Genomic DNA, 13,608 nt, shown 5'->3' with positions numbered 1-13,608 from the left:
TAGATTATACTTTTTTTTAAACTTAACATTATACAGTATTTGATAACATCCTTACCACTGACTCAATTCAAAGTTTTATTCATATCTAAGTTATTTGCTTCATTTATTGACTGTTATGTGTGCTATTTGTGAGTGTAAAAAAAAATATTAAAATTAAAAATATACTTTTTTTTTTCTCTCTTATGCATGTACTCTGACTTGTCTACCCAGTTACCTTTACATACACACACTCAAACACACACACACACACACACACACCTGCCAGTACCTGACTCTATTTTTTTTAATCTGTTCTTTGTTGTTTTGTTTTCTTTGTATGTGATCCCAATTGATGTACCTCTTGCATACTTCAATAAAAATAATAATAACAAAATTCTGATAATAATAGAAAAACAAATCACATTTAACAACATAACACTTCAAGTAAAACACCCAAACTCCTAATTTATTACTGTATTTATTTTTTGGTCTTTCTTGAAAATACAAAACAAAAAACACATTAAACGTTACAAAACATTCTTTAACCGAAGTGACGTAGGCAATGTATAAAGTAAAAAGACGATGAAAATCAGTTACGGTGTCATTTTGAGGTAACAAGCGATGTTTTGGGTCAATAATAACAACTAAATATTTCAAATTCCCCTCCTCAAACGGTAACCAGTAGTGTTATCAAATCAACTTAATTGACTTTTCCTCTTTTTTGTAAGCAACCACATTAACGATTCATCAATTAAAATGTCGCAGCCCAACGCAATTCCAATATTAATCCTTCTAGAAGACTTTTAAAAGTTAAGAAAACCAAACCAGAGGTACACGAATGAGTTATAGCATGCTCTCAGCACCAATACAGCTCAATCAACCAATTTATGTACACACACACAGGCAATTAGTGCAACAATTAACTGCAGCGAGAGCATGTAGAGTGATGAAACTTATCAACTAAAAACAGGCATATGAAGCGGAGGCACAAACCCTAAAAGTTCGTCTCTCCAACAGGATAAATCCGTAACAAACACGCCATCACCGCCAAGAAGACGAACCATGCCTGTAGCTACAAATACCCTAATTAAAACCAGGTAAAATAACCCTCAAAAATGCTAACGTTATTAATATTTTGTATGAAATAACAATTAAGACATTGCATTTAATATACAGTTGTTTTTCCCCCGTCCCGATTATTTTTGCTTCAGATAGCTGCTGATGGTTTTGCATCTGTCGTAGCTGGTAGCTGTTGGTTTATTATTATTATTATAATTACTTAATCCTTTTTTTTTGTTGTTGTTTTGTCTAAATATGTACATGCATTCCAATAAAACTAATTCCAACTCTCTTCCGGTTTCACCAATTAAAGAGTTAGCTAAAAAACAAACTGCAAGACAGTCCACACAACACAATTCAGCATGAAGAGCTTTGTCTGGTCTTCGGCCGTGAGATATGTCGTAGAATGAAGTGAAGGATGGGAAGTAGTAATGGAGTCGGACTGGGAAGATACTCTTTCCTTTTCGTCTGCCATCTGGAGTCGGATTCACATTATGGTTGGAAGGAAGAGCAACTGGCTGATAACACTTGTAGCGTCAGCTCCAATCGTAAAAATACTGGACAGTGAGAATGCATATCTACCATCTTTTTGACCTGAAGGTGGTGACAACAACAAAAAAAGACAATTATTTCACACAGGGAAAATAAAAATACTCTGGGAGTATACGAGTTTAAAGGTGTTTTCAGCATTCAAACAAAAAGATGTTTGCCGTTTGTTCGATATTAAATAACGAAAATATATATAAAAATGTTCGTTATTTAAAAGAGCTGAATGACAAATCTTGAGTTTTTGTGGGGCAACTTAATTCTTCAACTTAATTGTTTTATCTTCAGTCAACTTAAATTTGGAAAAACAAACTATTTAACTTAATTCCATCATGTTGTCCCAACACGAACCCAGCATTTTTTACATTGAAGCATAAAAAGTTTTAGGAGCAAAAAAATTAACTTATCAATCTATACTATGATTTACAGATGTCACCCAGTAAAAGTACAAATTTACTGTCATTTTTAATCTTTTTAGTTCGACACACTTTTAAATAACCAAATTTTAAGCAATTTTTCAATAAAACGTTTAAAAACAACATTAAATATGTGTGTGGCTTCATTTTTACATAAATCTGTCTGTTACATTGAATCATGGTCAAACATTTTTACCCCTATTTTGACATTTTATGATAACAAAAGCATATTGAAACATTAAAATAGACATTTTACAATATTATTACTACTAATTTTTGCAAATTCTATCTAAAAAAAATTAGCCAAATTTTTTTCTCTTTAAAATTTTCAAGTAAAAAAAATATTAGAGAGAGTAAATATACTGATTATTATTATTTATTATTACTGTTTTATCCATAAATGTTGACTGTTAAATGTTGTTTATTCAGATTTATTTGTTTTATTGGATTTTTTAATTGAATTATTATTGTTATAGTTTCTTCTTCATCTACTACTACTGCTGCTGTAGCTGTGTCTCATTTCCGAGGCTGCTTCCTCCGAAGGATGCAGACTTCAAAGGTGAGTCCTTCGAAGTCCACACAAGCTGAACCAACCGTCTTAAAACAAGACGATCTCGCCTATAGAGGACAGATCTTGTCACCAGGCAATCGTAACAGCTGCTATTAATAAGTGGTAATTACATTTGTAATGACTTTTTTTTTTTTACAGTATTTCCTTTGATCCAAACATGTACACAAACATGTAAACTGTTTATACAATCACTCTTTAGTAAGACATGTCATACTCTTTGTTTTTAAACATGTTGAAATATCCAAGTAAAATAAACCTAATTCATACATTTAATCCGGATTTTTCTTTTAAAAACGTCCTGCCGTTAAAAGCGCGCAATGAATCTTGGGACGTTTGAGGCCACGAAAGAATCCACTGGTTGTGTCCTTTATTACCTGGGAAACGAAGATTGCATTTTTAGGCTGCGTTTAAAGGAGCCTTCAATTTTTTTTTAAATGAGACAGCCTTTGTCGCGCCGCAATGACGCAGTGCATTATGAACGCATTTCGAGACAGCCTCTGAAATGAGACACAGCTACTACTACTACTACTGCTTACTGTTTTGTTTTTTTTTTAATACGGAGGCATGTTCTTTTTTATGTAAACTTTATAACTGCTATGGCAATACATTTGTCATGCCAATAAAGCAACTATTGAATTGAATTGAGGGAGAGAGAGCAGGGGAGAGAAAGAGTTTTGAGTTTATTGCCATATCAGCTTCTCTCAGATCAAGTTTAAAACTCTTTACAAATATCACTTTTATACAATTCTAAAAATATCTTAACAATAAAAAGGTCATTAATATCAATACATAATATACAAGATACAATACATATTAATAATAAGATAAAAAACCTTTTAAGGTTTAACTATTGCAAAAAAAGCCTAGCAAAAAGTGTTATGAAGCCTATTAGAACACGCTTAGAAGAACTATTCTATAATTAGAAAGTTATAAAAAAAACATACATATATATATTCCTGTTTTAGTTTTCTTTTATAGGACATGACATAATTCAGAGGTATTGAGTGCCATTTTCCTAAATATCAGATTTTCTGCTTGACCTCAAATGTGGTTTATACAACACTTCAACAAGCATTAAGCTCCTGTTGAATAATATTTTTGAGTCAACTATTCAATGATCAATTCATAAAGAAAGTCACTTGCTTTAATTATTTTCTAAATGACACATTAAACAATTGAGTGAATGATTTAAGAAATCATTCATTATGACTAAGATTTCCTATAATACTTGTGGTTTTCGTGTCACTTTTATATATCAGGTCAATAGTCAAAGCAGCAAATTATATTTTAAAATAAAATTAATAAATCACAAAATTAGGGTTGGGTGATGTGGCAAAAATGCAAACTCGATAATTATTTTCCATATTGAACAGAAAAAATATATATTTCAATATAAGTTGTTAATGTTTTCAGTTTTAAAAAGTAGCATAAAATTGACTAAAGCTGCAAAAATTAGAGGGCCCATTAAATGGCATGACAATTTAGGCCAATACATTTTCAGTGGCCGTACATCTATAATACTAACAGACTTTTAGATTCCTATTGTTGTACATTTCTGCCGTGTGATTGGCTCTTAGGTCAATATAGAGAAAAAAAAGTCTTATCATTGTTATTGACATAAATTTGATCAAGATATGATATAATATCGTTTATGAATTAAAAATTCATAGAACAACAACTACCAGATATTAAAGCTAGATTTCACCCTAAAATAAAAATTTACTCACACTTAAGTGGTATTAAAAATATAATTTCTTTCTTTTGTTAAACACAAAACATCCAGCCATTCACATCCATTGTACAAACACAAAAAAAACAAAACAATGGAAGTCAATGACTGTTTTTTTAACATCCTTTAACATTCAACATTCTTCAGTCAAACACTAAAATGTAACACAGATTTAATGCCATTTTACACATTTAATGTCACTTTCCTTTGTGTTCAACAGAACAAAGACAAGTCAAACAGGTTTAAAACAAGTGATATTGGGTAAATAATGATAACAATTGTCATTTTTGTTTCTTTAAGAGTGTGAAGAGATGTTGGTTTTGTACTCACAGTGTCGTGTTCACCACTGCGGGGGAACATAACTGTAGGTTGGAGTGGCAGGCTGGCGGTAGGTGGGCATTGAGGGATGGGGGGCGACTGGGGTCGGAGAGTGAGTAGTTAATAACGTCCCTGAGAAATAAAAACAAAATACATGCATTTTCACCCTTTTCTTTCCTTTCTAATAAAGTGCAACAGTCAGGTTTGAGAAGTAAAAAGTCATTCACTTTCTTCACAGACAAACTGATCTGATTTGTTTTGCTCTATTATGAGTTTTAAGAACATTAGTCAACTATATGTGTTTCTCAAACCCTATCTGTTCTCCTTGTGTCATATCATTTTAGAAATAATTATGTTTAACAGTAGACTTGATGTTGAAAACCACACTGCACAAGAATGCGTACAGAAAAATCAAAGAGTTGCTAAATCTGGCCAGTTTTTGCTAAACACACTTTTAATATGCTTTAAGACATTTTAAGGCCTAAGATTTAAAATATTTAAGACATTTTAAGACCCTGCGGACACCCTGTATTATTTGTATTATTTACGTAGTCGTAAACACGCTTATTTGTAGAGCAAGTGGATTTACTGCCGTTTGTTATTCCTAGTCATTTGAATGAATCTAGGAATGCAATGATATGGAATTTTTGGCTGATATCGATAACCGATAACTCTTAAGATTTGGAGCCCCAAAACCGATATACTGATTCATTCATTTTCAAATGCTTTTCCGGGGCCGGGTCGCAAGAGCAGCAGTCTTAGGAGAGAACCCCAGACTTCCCTCTCCCCAGACACTTCCTTCAGTTCCTCCGGGGGGATCTTGAGGCGTTCCCAGGCCAGTCGAGAGACATAAGCCCCTTTCAAACATACAGACCTTTCTGGAAAATTACCAGCAATTTTCCCGAAAGGTGTGTATTTGTGAACAGGCCTTTTTTGAAAATACAGGTAAAGTCGTTGCGGAAATTTTCCATATTCTACCGATATCACTGTGTGAAAGGGGCTATAGTCCCTCCAGCTTATCCTGGGTCTTCCCCGAGGTCTCCTCCTGGTGGGACATGTCTGGAACACCTCTTTAGGTAGGTGTCCAGTAGGCATCAGAAACAGATGTCTCAGCCACCTCAGCTGACTTTGATGTGGAGGAGCAGCGGCTCTACTACTAGCCCCTTCCGGGTGACAGAACTCCTCACCCTATCCATAGGGTTGCGCCCTGCCACTCTGAAGGAAACTCATTTCGGCTGCTTCTATCCGAGATGTCCTTTCGGTCATGACCCAAAGCTCATAACCATAGGTGAGAGTAGGAACATAGATTGACTGGTAAATCGAGAGCTTTGCCTTTCGGTTCAGCTTCTTTACCACAACGAACCGATACATCGACCACATTACTGCTGCCGCTGCACCGATCCGCCTGTCAATCTCACATTCCATGTTTCCCTCACTCGTGAACAAAACCCCCAAGGTACTTGAACTCCTCCACCTGTGGTAAAGACTTTACTTTGTTACTTCTTCCTTTGCTGTTATGTTTACACATTTAATATTTTTTTTCCGGGACGATTTAAACCAAAATACACAATGACACTCTATCAAACATATCTACAATGATAAGGAACATGGTTACTTACTGGGTTATTAACGCACAGCATTACCACACAAAGAAAGGATAAACTTTGAAGGAATAAACAATGTGAGGTAAGCTCCGGTATAGTGCAATAGACAAGTCTGAACAAGTTCAAACCACGCATATGCAAGGCAGCCAGTTATGTACGATTACGTAATCTATCGGATTAAAGATATCGGCCTATTTTTGACATGAAACCAATAATGATAACATTAAAAATAGCATTTATCGGCTGATAACAATATGGCCACAGATATTTCGTGCATCCCAAAATGAATCAGAAATCTTAAAACAACTGCAAAAAGAGCTTACTTCTGCACTGGAACTGGCTTGCAACTTCTTTAAATAAAATTATTAATAAATTACACGGCAAAAAAAAAGCCTTTTTTTAAATGGGTGAACACTGTTGCAAGACTTTTCATGGATTATGTCCTGTGACTGACCAGCTGACATCGCCATGGTGGTCCCTCCCACCATTCCCATTGTGACTCCATTGGGGCGCGGCGGTGGAATGGGTGGGGCATACATGGCCGCTGGCATGCCATTAGGCTGCACCACTGTTGTGTGATGAATGACATGAGGCGGTGCTGCGTAGAGGGGCTGTGTGTAGTAAGTGCCTTGCTGCTGAGGGAGAAAAGCATCCAAAATATTACCGAAATACAAGTTTGGTGCTATTTGTGCTCCATAATTTCCAGGTATATGATTTGGCTTACCTGTGCGTATGGGTTCTGCTGAGGGTAAGGACTTCTCACAGGGTAGACGGCAGCTGGGTAGGGGTTGGGTGATGAAGAATAAGGGGGAACGGCACCTGTTGTCGGGGAGCAGGACATTTTGAAAGGAGTCCCTGGAGCATAACCTGTAGGTATAATATATGACACATTAAATAAGGTAATAATCTAATGATGTTGTCTATTTTCTTTTTTGTTTTTAATTTTGATGAACTGTATTTTAAATATTACATGTTTTATATTCAAAAAGCAATGAATGGAAAAAATGCAATTTATTTAACTTACATTTTTTGTTATGAACCAATTTAGAATTTCCCCTCAAATGTAATTTTATTCCCGAGTAATTATTTATACTGTGGAAGTACAGTTTTTTTCTATTTAGTGGTATTATTAATTAAAAAGATAAGGAACTATAGTAATACATGTACAGTGGTCCCTCTCTTTAACGCGGTTCACCTTTCGCAGCCTCACAACATTTTTCATGCAATCTGACATGCTTTTCACAGCGCACTATGTTTTGTGTCCTGATTAGAAAATTGTGCTCTGCATCCTGACTAGCATATTGTATTCTGCGTCCTGATTGGCTGAAGACTACTGTCAATCAATCTTCTCCGTGCTGTGTTTTCTGTACAGTACAGAATGCGTTCTGCTTGCCAAACTGTGCTGTACTGTATGTTTGCAAGTTTTCTCCCCAAAATGTCGACAAAACTTTCTGCACCATCAAAGGTAGCTGTGGTAGCACCCAAAAGACAGAGGACGATGCTAACCATCGCACAAAAATTTGCACTTCTGGACATGCTAAAGAAAGATAGAAGTTACATGGCTGTAGGGCGCCATTACGGAAGAAATAAATAAAGATCAAATGATTTTGGCTTCATTCTATAACACTGGACTTATTTTCCTATGAAGGTTTGAACTTTAAGAGTGTGAAAAGTGTGAAAATGCCTGTCTGAGAAAAGTGTATAAAATGTGTAATTAAGAGTTTTACAGCCTTAAAACTATCTATAATAACTGTAAAAATAAAGCGGACTACTTTGCAGATTACAGCTTATTATTTTAGAACCAGCTTGTCGTTTTTAGAATGTAACTCCAGCGAATAATGAGAGACCACTGTATAGTTCAGGCAAAAACATTTATTTTGATGGGCTAGCATAAAGATGATTTGACAACAACTTAAAAGCCTTTTTAGAAAAATAATACATATCAATTTTATATATTTATTATATTATATATCCAACATTCTATTTGCCATTTAAAATTTAAAGGCCTAGTTTTGATTTTGTCATAAACCAGTGTTTCTCAACCACGTTCCCGGACGACCACCGACACTGCATGTTAGGATGTCTCCTTCGTTTGTCACACTCATTACAGCTGTTTAAGTCTCTCTTAATGAGCTGATGATCTGAAATAGGTGTTTAAATTGAGGAGACCTGGAAAATGTGCAGAACTGGTGGTCCTCCAATAACATGGTTGAGAAACACGTCATAAACCATATGAAACTTATGAAGTCCCCCAAAAATATTCAGTTTATTCTTGTGTAACTAAACCTTAAATTTAGTAGCATAATTAATTAAAAAATGTCCTTTAGATGGCACAATAGTAGTACATTTTGAGCTGTTTCAAGGAGAAATTTTTAATTTTAATGATTTGACAACACAATATTTAAACAGACGTTTAAAAAAATGGAAAATAAAGAAAGATATTTATTTTAATAATCTTTTTGCCATTTAAAATTCAAAATCATTAGTCCAGAATACCAATTTGGTTTACAGTTAGCTAAACACTGACATTTCCACTATAAAGTCAATTCTTTTTTTTCCAATTTTACTCACTGAAAAGCTTTTTGGGGACTAAGGGCACACTCACACTGTACCTTACTATACTAACCAGCACGTTTCCCGGTTCGTTTAAGAAATGTGAGTGCTCTGAATCGGGCTCAGAGCACGATTCAGTTGAGCTTTGGCAAACTTTTGGTATGCTTGTAGAGTGAACGCAAAGTGCGCCTGAGCCCGAAACTGATGACGAGACGTGACTTTTAAGGGACTGTTTCATATGGATTTATTAATCATTCTTACTGTTCAATGAATGCGAACTGTTATACTTTATTAAAGATGCAAATCCCTTGCTGCAAGTCAGCTGCCACCTTCAGCAAACCTCCTAATACATGCAACATGAGGACTTTATGATTATTTATGAGCGTCAAAGGTGGCTGATCTGTTCGGCTAAATATCTGACTGCATGTCACTGCATATCAAACGACTTAAATGATACAACTAAAGAAATGTCCACTGTGCTGAGTGAGAGCGCTTCTCTTCTGTTATACTGAACAGCGCATCATCAATGATGTAAGCATGCTCCGGCTCGGATGCAATGTGAGTGCAGGCAGTCGAGGGAGAGGGGAGACAACAAGTGTGCTTCACCATGGTTCATGGCAACTGTACATAGTGTGAGTACGCCCTAAGAGCCATAACAAAATGTTTTAGGATGTGAAATGAACACCTTAGACTGAGCCACTTCTTTTGACATTTTCAGTTTTCCACAGAGATAACGTCCTGTTTTGAATCTGCTGCTATGCCAAACCAGACTTAAATAAAAGACATACATCTCCACATGCCTTCTAAGACCAGAAAACAGTTAAATAGGCAGACTTTAAGCTTTCTTTACCTGAAGGAAAAGCTGGATTAGCACCAGGATACATGCTGGGGGAGTAAGCTGGAGCTGCTGCTGCATAACCCACAGGAAATCCAGCTATTTAAGAAGCAAAAGAAAATCACAGTAATGAACACAACAGCACTGACAATGTGCTGGAATTTAATTGCATGAGGTGTGAAAACTCCAGTCACTTCCTACTGATTGCATGCAAAGTGAGAGCTCATTCTCTGGTTACCTGGGTATCCTATTCCTTTAGGGTTGGCATACGGAACCCCTGATGAAGCAGGGCTATAAACAGGGTTCATGATGTCTATCTTTCAGCACCTTTACAGGGAAGGACAGTAGAAGAACTTATATTATACTCCTAAACAATAAGCTGACTAAATGGTTGTATTATAGGGCTGCACAACATTGGAAAAATCTAACATTGGGATACTTTGTTATTCTGCGACATAAATACAATTTTACCAGAAGGCTTAAATATCTCTGTTTGGAAAAAAAAATCCTCATTTTAAATTATGATAATTCTGAGAGGCACTGCATCTGCATGAAATCAAATTCAGAATCTACAAGCATATATAAACACAATAAAATATATACATACAATTAAAACAAAGTGAGCGTTTTATCAATAAGTAAATATAGATATCATTTTTCTGAGCATAACAGTATTCAGGTATAGTAACCGAACTATAAAAATAAATCAAATTCAATAAAAATTAAGCATTATTATAGTTACAAATGGTACAATTTCTTAAGCCTAAATGTTTTTAAAATCATAATACGGTCACAGGCCTCAAAAAATCACATCTAAATGATAAACTATAACACAGACTCAACATTGCAAATCCTGAGATGCGACTATAGTGAATGATCACATTGCGATATTGATGCTCAAATTATATATTATCCAGCCCTATTGTATTATGCATCATTTTTCTTTGGAGAAATGTCAGGTTTATGGAATAAAGATGAAATACCTAAAAAACAATAAAAGCATTAAACAGGTTAAATTTTTGTTCATATACTAGAATGTTTCCCGTTTGATAATTTCATATATAATCAAGTTTATTATTTTGTAGATATTCTAATTATTTATTTATTATTTGTGAATTGCCACATTAGCAACTTCTGGCTATTTCGTGGCAAAATGGATATACATAAAATATTACATAATAAAAAATAAATTCTTCAGTTCATTTAGTAGATATTCTAATTAGTACTGGTCAGAATAAGCATGTTGCTTAATTCTAAATAAATATTAACTGATAGAACATGTTTCTAATTAAAGAAAAAGTCTTATGTAAAAAAAAACATATTTTCTCATGTACACAAAGCCTCAGTTGAGATAAAGGTGGTTTTATAGATTCATTCAGTGACAACTTGTGACACGCTCTTTACATTGTTTACCATGGTACTTTGAATATTCAGTCTGAAGTTGCATGTAAACATCACCTGAAAACAACATTAGCACTATTTAATTGACTGTGAACAATATTGTACTTTAATAGTCATTAGCTGCTATTGTGATTTCACTGTTTAGAATTTGCGCAGAATATTTTTTGTGAATTTACATTATTAAGGAGAAAGTCTGAATGTGTGAATATAAAACCAACTTTACCTCAATAAAAACTTAAGCATCTTTACATCTAAAAAAATTGTCAAAAAAATTAAATGTATCCTATATATTAATGCTGTAAAGTAGCAGTAATTTACTAAAGTACTTTATGTACTTCTCAAATAATAATAATAATAATAATAATAATGTGTGTGTATGAAAGACGGGACATTCAGAAGCCAGAAAAAAATATGAATTTTGATTTAACAGAAACAAAATAAGAAACATTTCATAGGGTTTCTCTAAATTCAAACCTTGATTATATACATCGATGAAAACACAACAATAATAAGATTAATAATAAAAAAACAATAATAATCATAGTCGTCATCATCATCAATGTGGCCTAAAAATGATAACGCGTAAAAAAATAATACAGCAAATATTTAAACAACAAAAACACGCATAATTGCCAGTATCGATCAAACATACATACACACATATTGAGTTTCATGACTTGTGTTTAACAGTTATTCATTTGCAAAGTCACACTCTGTCACATTTGCATGTCAATCAAAACCAGTCAAATATATAGATGCCCAACTACATATAAAATGTTATATTCAATACTAGATATGGGAATATAACCAGTTTCAGGGTTTACCGCGATTTGGAAAAGCCAAGGTTTTAAAACCACTATAATTTTCTGTAATTCCGTTCCTACGATATTTGTACGTTTTTTTTTTTTTTTTCCATGTTTTTCTCAACTATTTTGTTTAGTTTATTAAAGGGCAGTAACAGTTTTTCCACATCAAAATCTACTCGTCAGGCTACGATTAACAAACATCTGAAAAACAAACCACTTATAAACAAACACCCAAGTAGGCATGGGACGATAACCGTTTTCAAGGTACACCACAGTTTGGAAAAGGTAAAGTCTTAAAATCCTCAGGTTTTCTGTAATACCATTCCTAAGGTATCTGTAAGATTTTTTATTTATTTATTTATTTGTTTGTTTGTTTTTAAGACAACAGTATCTCCAGCAGCAAAAATATCCAAATATGCAGTTTTAAACTGTAAAAAAAAATCAGTGTTTTTGAAACTAATAAAGACAGTAGAAGTCAATGATTGATTTTAATTATTCAGCCTGACAGGTTTACTGTTAAAAAATACTTTGAATGGTTCTTAAAACAAAATTTATTGTGTTCAATTGAGAAAACAGGTTGTAGTTTTTTACCCAGACATTTAAATAAAATATATTTCAGAGCAGTAATCATGATACCGTGAAACTGTGACATTTTAATCCTGTCAGATCCAAATACCAGCCCAAACCTAAAGTTTACTGTTCCAAAATATTTTAAATGTTTATTAAAACAAATATATCGTGTTCAATGGGGAAAACATGTCGTTTTTTTAACCCAGACATTTGAGTAGAATATATTTTAGTTATAACAATACTGTGAAACTGTGATATTTTAATCCAAGATTATCGCACCGTCAGAATCGTATAGTGGCCCATGACTATCCAATACTAAACTACGATCTATGATTAAAGATGTCGCATATATAAACAGCACCGTGTATGGACGCGTGCTGTTGTCAGATGCAACGTGTTTCTGCTCGCATTGTGCATCCGAGTTACGAGATTCAAAACATTCAGCCGATACATCAGAACTCAAAGCAATAAAAATACAAATGAAAAACAATCTGATGCAGAAAAAGCTAATTCGCATAGCGCTTCGCATCTGCACCCCTGAAACACAAGTGTGGTTTTCAAATAACGTTAGCTGCAGTCCCGATTGTAAACTGACTCGGTCGATTAATATTTTACACGATCAAAGACGCGCTTTTAGCATCGCTGCATTTCAGATGGAGCCTCGATGCTTTAGCACACCATAATAACAGACGTGACATTGTGCACGCAGGATGCAGCTCGGTGTTACAGGCCAACAGCAGCATCTCGCATCCCAGTTTATCCCAATTGACTCCATGTCCCGCTCCCGCATCCATCCTCCCCTTTCCCCCGAACCAAAACCCGCTCGTACGGGCTGCTGAGGCGGTTTGTTTTAGTCGGACAGCGGCTGTGGGTACGTACGGCCTGTGGTGTTTTTAGTAGCGGGCGAATTAATCCAGTATTTCGCTGTTGTCTGGTGATGTTGTCTGTCTTGCGTCGGCTGCAAAAACGCTACGCACAGCAAGCGAGCTCTGGCACTGACTGGTAGAACCGTGCGTCACTTCCGTTTCTGGAGAGAAATGGCGGAAAGACGTATTAGAGGCGCTCGCCGAGGGGTTTTGAATAAAATTCGTGTTTTATTTGCTGATCTGTGGGTTTGTTTTGTGTGTGTGTGGTTGTGTTGCTATTGTTAAATAAAATCACTGTACTTTTAGATAGTGTTGTGGGCTATTCTACATTTTTTTTAGTTTTAATAATTATCAA

The 13,608-nt window shown here is 34.8% G+C and overlaps 1 protein-coding gene across 6 annotated transcripts; it reads right to left on the bottom strand.

Moving 5' to 3' along the window:
* Positions 1-438: 438 nt before the first annotated feature.
* On the bottom strand, positions 439-13,389 carry fam168b (family with sequence similarity 168 member B). 6 transcript variants are annotated; one of them, XR_012399150.1, is made up of 7 exons: positions 13,267-13,389; positions 9,849-9,937; positions 9,626-9,709; positions 6,947-7,089; positions 6,616-6,857; positions 4,631-6,528; positions 439-1,632 (listed from the first exon to the last, which is right to left on the bottom strand). XR_012399150.1 is itself a non-coding variant. In XM_005162851.4 (7 exons), exons 2-6 carry the CDS (start codon positions 9,916-9,918, stop codon positions 4,641-4,643), a joined length of 585 nt encoding a protein of 194 aa, XP_005162908.1. In that variant the 5' UTR covers positions 9,919-9,937; positions 13,267-13,389; the 3' UTR covers positions 439-1,632; positions 4,631-4,640. The 6 variants fall into 6 exon arrangements, 4 of the variants coding, with proteins under 4 accessions (XP_005162908.1, XP_021325867.1, XP_021325868.1 ...); XR_012399151.1 differs by having other exon boundaries at positions 6,616-6,854; XM_005162851.4 differs by having other exon boundaries at positions 4,631-4,750; positions 6,677-6,854.
* Between the last annotated feature and the right edge of the window lie 219 nt (positions 13,390-13,608).

The sequence above is a fragment of the Danio rerio genome, chromosome 24 (assembly GCF_049306965.1).
Source record: "Danio rerio strain Tuebingen ecotype United States chromosome 24, GRCz12tu, whole genome shotgun sequence".
NCBI classification, from domain to species: domain Eukaryota; kingdom Metazoa; phylum Chordata; class Actinopteri; order Cypriniformes; family Danionidae; genus Danio; species Danio rerio.
Note: the sequence above shows the minus strand (reverse complement) of the source record. Positions and strands in the feature narration are given on the sequence as shown.